This window comes from Tympanuchus pallidicinctus, unplaced genomic scaffold (assembly GCF_026119805.1).
Source record: "Tympanuchus pallidicinctus isolate F22 unplaced genomic scaffold, pur_lepc_1.0 scaffold32, whole genome shotgun sequence".
NCBI lineage: Eukaryota > Metazoa > Chordata > Aves > Galliformes > Phasianidae > Tympanuchus > Tympanuchus pallidicinctus.
Window position 1 is genome coordinate 4107487 of NW_026294750.1, and position 8387 is coordinate 4115873.

The 8387-nt window shown below is 60.6% G+C and overlaps 1 protein-coding gene across 2 annotated transcripts; it reads right to left on the reverse strand.

Moving 5' to 3' along the window:
- Positions 1-12: 12 nt before the first annotated feature.
- Positions 13-8362, reverse strand: STRIP1 (striatin interacting protein 1). 2 transcript variants are annotated; one of them, XM_052698436.1, is made up of 21 exons: positions 8248-8362; positions 7539-7608; positions 7190-7264; positions 6565-6699; positions 6161-6281; positions 5729-5797; positions 5404-5510; positions 4991-5118; positions 4407-4589; positions 4070-4287; positions 3612-3677; positions 3364-3427; positions 3140-3211; positions 2825-2899; positions 2512-2609; positions 2106-2232; positions 1912-2012; positions 1692-1758; positions 1328-1432; positions 925-1129; positions 13-653 (listed from the first exon to the last, which is right to left on the reverse strand). In XM_052698436.1, the coding sequence occupies exons 1-21, from the start codon at positions 8341-8343 to the stop codon at positions 406-408; spliced, it is 2430 nt and encodes an 809-aa protein (XP_052554396.1). In that variant the 5' UTR covers positions 8344-8362; the 3' UTR covers positions 13-405. The 2 variants fall into 2 exon arrangements, with proteins under 2 accessions (XP_052554396.1, XP_052554395.1); XM_052698435.1 differs by lacking the exon at positions 8248-8362 and adding an exon at positions 8090-8235.
- Positions 8363-8387: the final 25 nt, after the last annotated feature.

Sequence of the window (8387 nt, forward strand, 5' to 3'; positions counted from 1 at the left end):
AGTTCAGGGCTATCACGAATATATATATGTATATATATTATATATGTACAGCTCATCCACCCCACCCAGCGGGGTGAGGGAACACTGCAGCCTTCAGCCCCACCACCACTGCACTCCCAGCCCCCCCTCCATTGCCCGGGGGGGGGGGCACACAGCCTTCGTGTTCCTATCACAGCACCCAGCGACCCACAGCGGCACCAAAGGACCCTTCACTGCCCCACCGGCTTCTGTATGGGGTGAAGCACGGCACAGCCTGGAAGGAGGCAGAGGGGCTGGATGGAGTCTCAGATCCCAGCTGCACGAGGCCAGGCACCCACAGCCCCCCCCAGCACCCGAGGCTTTGCCCCCCCATAACCTCGAACCTCTCCCCAAACAACCCCCAGCCGCATTCCCACGACGCCATCATCACTGCAGCAGCTCCTCCCAGGAGATGGGCCTGGAGAAGACCTCCCGCTCCAGCCACAGGTCGTAGTTGACCTGGAAATCCTCGGGCAGCTCCACTCGCTGGCCCAGCACGCTCTGCAGGCAGTTGTCCACAGGCAGAAAGTCGGGGTTGCTGTGAGCCCGGTCGTAGCGGCGCGAGTTGAAGCGCTCGATGCTGGCACGCAGGGCGCATTCCTCTGCCTGGAAGTCCCACGGTCGGGCATCCAGGTCTGCGAGGAGAGAAGAGGGCGTCAGAGGACGGCTGGAGCTCTTTGGGCCATCAAATCGCCCACGGTGAGACCTGGCAAGGCCCCACGAAGCAGCACGAGGAGGCGCAGGGCCAGCAGTCACCATCAGCTCCAACACCAGCAGCGCCAGCACCACACATCTCCCCCCAGCAGCCCAGATCTGGGGCTGCACCGGCCCTGAGCAGCAGCAGAGCAGCTCTGGCACGAGGACAGCAGGTGACAGGGCACTCTGTGGTGGCTGCAGAGCACGTACCGTTGCCATAAGCCCAGTCGTCATTCAGGCGGTGCCGCACTTTCTGGTAGATGGCAGACATGGTTTTCATGTTGCTCTTCCTCCACTGCCGACCCAGGTATTTGGTCTGCACTTTGAGCAGCTTCAGCACGTAGAGCTGCATCATGGCCTGCTTCACCTTCAGTGCTCGCTTCAGGATGGGGGCTGACTTGAACACCACCAGCATCTGTGGGGACAGCCGGGGGTGGGGGGTGACGCGGCCGAGATGGATGCAGGGCACCCTGCTGCACAGTGCCAGCCCCCTCCAGCACACCGACCTTGCTGTGCAGCATGCACACTCCTCCTTCCTTCCCCCCAGTGCTCTCCCACCCCGCAGTGAGGCCTGGGTGCAGTGCAAAGCCCCAGCCCGGCCCCCAGCCCTCACCATAGTGCGGGAGTGCTTCCACTTGGTCAGCTTGTTGAGGATGCGCAGCAGGTTGATGCAGGAGAACAGATTCCTCCAGCAGAACTGGTTGTTGTCTCCTGCCTCCTGCAGGAAAGGAGAAGCAGAAGCAAGTCGTGAGAGTGGGGGCGCTGAGATGATAAGCTGTGCTGCTCCAAAAACCCCTGCCTCCCAAGCAGCACTGCAACCAAACCAAAACCCAAGGGCACCCACAGAACACCCAGCGACAGCGGGGACCGAGCAGCGCTGAGGCTGCCAGGAAGGCTGCTGGAGCCCTGCTGCCTCCCCACGTCCCCAGGAAAGCACTGCAGGGTGCTGGGAGCCTGCAGAGAAGGGAGCAGCATACCAGGCTCTCTGCTGTCAGCTCCGGCAGCTCGTGCACCACGCAGTACGGGTAATCCAGGACGGAGATGCTGCAGAGAGGAGAGGGGTGTCACGCTGCTCCCACAGAGCCCAGCGCAGTCCCACGCCTGGGTCTGCCTGCAGCCGAGTCACAGCTGGGGGTGGGGGGGATTGTAGAGGGAGAAAAGCAAGCAGGAAGCCTCTCCCCACATCCCCTCCCCAACCTGTTCTTGGCGGTGATGTAGGACATGATGTTCTGGTTGAAGAACTTCAGGATGAGCGGGATGCAGTTGGCGAAGACCAGATGCTGGGCCATGTACTCAAACTGGGGGGAAAAGCCACGTGGGTGGGTGAATGCGGACCCATCTCCTGGGTGCTGCGCACCCCCAAAGCTTGGCCAGAGCCTGGCCCAGCTCACCTGGTAGATGTGATTCAGTTTGAAGTGCTTGAGCAGGAGGAGCAACACGGCAGAGATGGCTTTGACGATGATCTCCTTGTGCCGATTGACATCCACCCCCAGCTTCATGCTCTGCAGCACCGTGGTCCTGGGGCACACAGAGAGATGCTTGGCCTGGGGCAGTGCCTGTACCCTTCCAGCCTCACCCTGGAAGCATCTGCAGGCATTTCTGCCGTTCCCTGGGCTACCAGCAGGCACCTGCAGTCAGTTCCTGCAGCAGTGCGCACTTCCCAGCACGCCACCAAGCCGAAGATGGTCACACCACCCAAGAAACCTGAGCACAGAGCCAGCCTACACCAGCCAGCCCGGCTCCATCCAGCTTTCCCTTCCATTCCTATTAGCACCAACAGCCTCTTCTGTCACTCACGGCATCTCCTCCGGCAAGACGTCGGCCAGGATGTTGATGGAGTCCGTTTTGGCTTTGGAAGTGGGGGCTGCAGCAAGGAGGATCTTCAGCAGAGCAATCTGGAGGAAAGGGAGAGATGGAAAATTGGACAGGGGAAACCAGCCACAAGCTGCTCTCCCCAGCAAAGGATGGTGGAAGTGATGTATTTGTTGGGAGGGAAGAAAATCTGAGCGTGGCTGAAAGGGGCAGAGCAGCAGGGGGAGACCTCAGGGTGAGGCACCCCCAGATCAGCTTCAGGAGGATGGGGCAGAGCCCAGGGGACCGCAGTGCTCACCATGTACTGCGGGAGGCTCGGCAGGAGGCCCTGGTACAGGATCTCAGCGGGGACTTGCTCCACTTCTTCTTCCCCCTGGTGGCAGAAGAGAGCAGCGAACCTCATCCCGAGAGCAAACAGCAGCTGGTTCAGCCCCAGGCACTGCGAGGATACCTCCGGCCCCGGCCCAATGCCCCCTCTCACACCCAGCCCTTTCTTCCTGAGGAACCCATTCCCCCTTCCCCAGTGAGCTGCAGAGCAAACCCAGGTCTCCCAGCAGCCAAAGCATCCCCAGCTCCGCGTGGGAGCTCCATCCTCCCCCATCTGCACACTCACCCCAGAGAGTGGGGAGCGCAGGTACTCGTCCTCCATGTGCACCTGCACCTCTGCGATCGATGTGTACTTGTGCTGCACACAGGGAGAAGGGGGGATTCACACCACGGGCCCCCACTAATGCCACACAGCACAGCTTGGGGCCGCCTCCGTTATTCCTGCTGCGGTGGTGACCCAGCACTGACAGACAGGGAGGCACAGGAGGAGGAACTCAGCAGCAGACTCACCTGCTTCAGGGTTCGGATGCTCTCGTGGATGGGCCTGGGCAACCCCACCACGGTGTTGGTGTCACTGGAGAGAAGGGAAAAAGTTGGGCTGCGTGCAGACAGCAGCAAACCTGAGTGCTTCCAAGGGCAGGTCAGAGACCAGCGCTCAGAGGAGAAGCGTGACAGCCCCCAAAGCAGCAGCTTCTGCTGCAGCCCCCTCCCCAACTCCCCCAAAACGAGCTGCCTAGCCTGGCTTTGCAGGAGCCCACCTGCCCAGAGTGTAGCCAATGAACTTGCTGCGACTGGACTCCAGGAACATCTCAATGTCCTTCTCTCTGCAGCAAAAAGACAAGAGGAAAAACAACATCTTCCTATCAGCCTTGCCCAGAGAGGCTGTGAAGACTCCTTTCTCCTTCAAAAGCCACCTGGACGAGGTCCTGGGCTCTGTGTCCCTGCCTTGAGCAGGGGCTGGGCCACTGAACTCCTGAGGCCCCTTCCAACATCAACCATTCTGTGATACAACCCAATCCCCAGGCAGGGGGCACAAGGATAACCCTGCGGCCAGGCAGAGAGATGGCGCTGAGCCCACCTTGACAACAGAACAGCCACCAAAGCCACCAGCAGACCAACCCCCCACCTCCACCACCTTCCCAACACCTCAGCTTCAGCACAGTACGCTCTTAAAGACTCTGCTTTTCTCTCCCTGCAGCTCAGCCTCCGGACTCACCGGACTTTGGGCGCCCAGGGCAGCCCCTTGGGGCAGGTGATGCGGTCGCTGGGGGGATGCTGGGTGGGTGGAGGCATCACCTCATCACGTTCAAGGGGGAAGGTCTCTCCCTCCAAGCTGTTGTCGTCATCATTTTCTTCCTCTTCCTCACGGGAGTCGTCAGCTTTGTACGGGTCCCTCTCGTTAAAGGCATCCAGGTTATCCTGCTTAATCAGGGCCTGGAGAGAGCAGGGCAGGAAGGTGGGTTCTGTTCCACGCAGATGAATACCCCAGGTACAGGCTGCTCCAAGATGACATCCTGAGCCCGTCTGGGCCCTGTCCCCAGCTCTGCCCTCACCTTGTGCTCCCGCCGGCCTCGCTTCTGCTGCTGCTCAATCAGGTCAGACGCTGACGCTGGTGGGGACGCAGCTCTCATGTTGCGGATGACTTTAATGCTGTCCTCTGGGAGTGGTGGGAGGCCCAGGACCTCCCTCTTCTCTGCCTTCATGCTCTGCAGCTCCTCAAAGCCCCCCAGGGTGCACTGCAAGGGACACAAGGGCACCGTGAAGGTGGGAATCCTCCGCACGTGGCACTATGGGATTCTGCCCCCAATCCTCTCTCTGTGAGTCCCAAATGCTTTCCCATGGTGTGAAACAAGATCTGTCCGTCCCCGTGTCCCTGTCAGGCATCTGCCAATGAGGCGTCTGGATCTTCTCCTTTGGACCCCAATTTACTCTGGTCCACCCTTGGAAGCCAGTTCCAGAGACCAATACATCATGCTCTGCTACAGGGTGAAACATGGGAAGTTTCTGTCCACACACAGATAGATGCCATGAATTCGAGAGCGGAGCAACGACAGGCAGCTGTGAGTGGGCAGGATTTCCTCTGCTAAAGGTAGAACTGCAAGACACGCACTGGCCCAGCCCACCTCCTCTCCCTTACCAGCACAGTCTTCCAGAGCAAAAGCAGCACCTTCTTCATGGGGAAGTGCGGAGCGTGGCCACTGCAGAATTTGGTCACCATCCCAAAGAGCATGACAGAAAAGGGCTCGTTGTTGTACAGAGGGGCTCCTGGAACCAAACAGCAGGGAGAGCCAGTCCTCACCCCGCTGCACATCAGACAGTGGCTCCCACAGCCCCAGCAGGCTCTCACCCCCACCTCTGAGGTCCTCATCTCACCCCAGGCAGTTCCCTGCTCCCTGCCCTCACCCGCTCCAATGTTCAGCGCTAACAGAAACCAACCCTGAGCTGCCACCCCTGCTACCCGAGGCCCAGAGCCAAAACCCACCTCCCCCAGTTCCTCTTCAGCCCTGGGAACCTCCATCCCGCCCTCCTGCACAAACATGGGCTGCTCACCCAGCTCTGCTCGGAAGGTCTGGCGCATGCTTTTCCACTCAGCCTTGTCGCCCTCGGCCTCCTGCCGGACCGTCTCCACGATCAGATACATGATGTTCAGCAGCACCCTGCCCACAAAAGAAGATCGGGCTGAAAACCAGAGCTCTGGGATGAGCTACAGTGCAATGCTCTGGGGGAAGGTTTGGTCTGCCACAACCACAGCCCGCCTCCTTCACAGAGGGGAACTGGGCCTTGTGCACTGGGGGAAAAAGCAAGCTGACAAACTCTTGTCTCCCCTCTCCTCAATCCCTGACAGCATCTCCTCCTGCAGAGCCCTGCTCCATACCTCAGGTCTGTGCTGTCAGCCAGGGAGATCGCAGGCTTCCTCACCGCACTGCTGCAAGCCGCGCTGTTGCTGCCGAGAGAAAACAGCTTCAGTGGAGCTCCTGAGGCATTTTAACTCTGCCACGAGCAATGCACGTGTCAGAATCAAAGCCTGGAGTAAACACCACTGCAACAAGTCCCCCGTCAACCAGAGGGGAACGCAGCTGTTTCATTTGCTGCCAGGCAGCACAGCTCTTGAAGAGCTGCTGCATGGATCTTGCGTGCCACCCGTATCCACCCACAGCAATGCAAGACATTCAAGTGGCTGCTGGAATCAGAACGGGAACAGAGCAGAAACGAGGCAGGGGACAACACAGCTGCCACCAACTGGAAGAATCTCTGCCCAGAGCAGAGCTTCAGAGCAGCTCCTGAAGCAGCTGCCCCCACCACTCACTCAATCTCCATGTTCAGCAGCTCCACCAGCGCGTTGAACGTCCCCACTTCCAGCAGCAGGAAGATGTTGTACCTCATCCAGGCCTGCACTTCAGCCTCGGAGCCACACTCCCCAAATGTGCCTGCAACGACACCCTGAGTGGATCCCAAAGCCCTCCTGAGCGGCCAGCACGCTTTGCACAGGGACAGAAAATGACAACTTGGATGCTAAGGCAGGAGGTCAGATGCAAAGGACAGAACTGCCCTCGTGCTGGCAGCGAAGCCCCAGTCTGTCCATTGCAGACTGCTGAGTTCTGAACAAACTCACTTCCTCTGACAACTAGTTCAGCTACAAGGTGAAACGCAAGATTCGTCACCCACGTTTAGCAGCAAGGCAAAGGCCTCCAGCCCAACATCACGACGTACCTTGGGCAACATAGAGGATTGCTCGGGCAACCCTCAGCCTCTTCTCTCGTGCTGTGACCTCCAGCCCGTCCAGCAGCCGCATGGCGTGGGTGCGGTGCTGCTTCTTGTCCAGCTCTGTCCACTTCTTGTCCCGCACTGCAAAGCCAAAGCAGCGGGGCTGAAGGCATGCAGCCCCTCTGCCCGCGTTCTGGGTACAAACATGGCGTGAAAAGCTCAGAAGGATTTGATATGATGGAACACAGGGCTGCTCCAGCAAGAAAGGACGTCCTGGGAACAGCAGGTAGGCACATGGGATCGGGGCAGACGGGCTGCATGCTGCCTCTCATCACACAACCAGACAAATCCCAGCTAGCCAGACCGGTGCTGGCAGCTGATGGGAAATGAGTTGGATGCTCTTGCTGCTGCCAGCACGTTCCAGCACAGCCATGGAAGCTCTCAGTCACTAACACAGCAAACGCTGAGCACTCTGGACACAGCAAACTGCACTCCAGGGCCAGCCCACGTACATAAGGAGACCTCCAACACAAACCAACACCACCGCTGCCTTCACAATCTGACGCAGCATCAGCACATCCAGCCCTGTGGGTGCCCCAGGAGACCCCCAGCTCCAAGGGAAGGGTCTCACCGTGGATCCTGAAGTCCTCCTCAAAGCACTTGCGGTTAAGCAGGAACTCCGGGCCCTCCGTGTAGCTGTACAGCTCTGCCAAAAGAACGCAGAGGAGAATCACCGCACTGCCAGATAACGCTGCGACCCGCAGAGCTTAACTGCTGCTCAACGCCAGACAAGGGGAATGCAAAAAGTACGGCCAGCACACAGCAAAGAAACGCTCGCTATACAGCGCTGCACCTCTTCTAACATGAACGAGGTATTTAAAGACAACACGGCGACACTGGAGGCAACAGAACTCCTTCAGTCGTCACCAGGGAAAAGGAATCACGGCTGTTGAATTGATCCGTGAGGAGTGGCCTCTTACCAGACAGCTCTGCTGCCCACTTGTCGGTGTCTGCATACTCAAACTCCAGGTCTGGGGACTCCGAGAAGCCCTGAGAGCAGAAAATTCAGCTCAATTACAGCTCGTTTCCCAAGGAAACCCCGACTCTCGGCCGTCCGCCCGCTCCTCCCTTTAGGAATCCAAACATTCACCCGCAGCACCGCCGGCGTTACCAAGGCAACCGCCGGAGCCGCATTGGGCTGCAGGCACCGCCCCCGGGAGCCCCGGAACGGCGCAAGGGGGGATGGAGGGCGGGAGCTGCGGGGAGCGGGGCGCTGCGGGCCGGACGGGGGCACAGCGCGGCCCGGCCAACCCCGACCGCGGCTCCCCAGGACAGAACGGAACGGATCGCTACGGAACCGGGCCAGGCGTGGCGCGGCTCAGCGCGGGGCGCACCGGACCGAGCGGAACCGGAACCGGAACCGACCCGCGCGGGACCGGAACCGGTCCGGCTTACGCTCCGCCCCTCCCGGGAAGGCCTCCGCCCGCCCCCCCGCGGAGCCGGGCCCGGTTTTGGCGTTGGCGGCGCTGACCTCGGAGTCTTTCCGCGGAGGACGGCCCAAATCGCGGCCCTTCCCGGGAGGCGCCGCCCCGCCTCGGGCCTTGTTGTTGGCCGGGAGCGGCCCCGCGCCGCCGCCGCCGCCCGGCTCCATGTCTCCGCCGCGCACGCCGAGCTCTCGCGAGGACTCACCCCTCCTTCTCGCGGGAGCGGCAGGGAGAGCCGGGGCAGCGCCGCCGCCATGTTGGGAGTGGCGCCGAGCTCCGGCCGCTCTCCTGCCTGCGCCATGGCTCCTCCCGCCGGACCCACCGTTCCGCCGCGGCGGCCGCGTC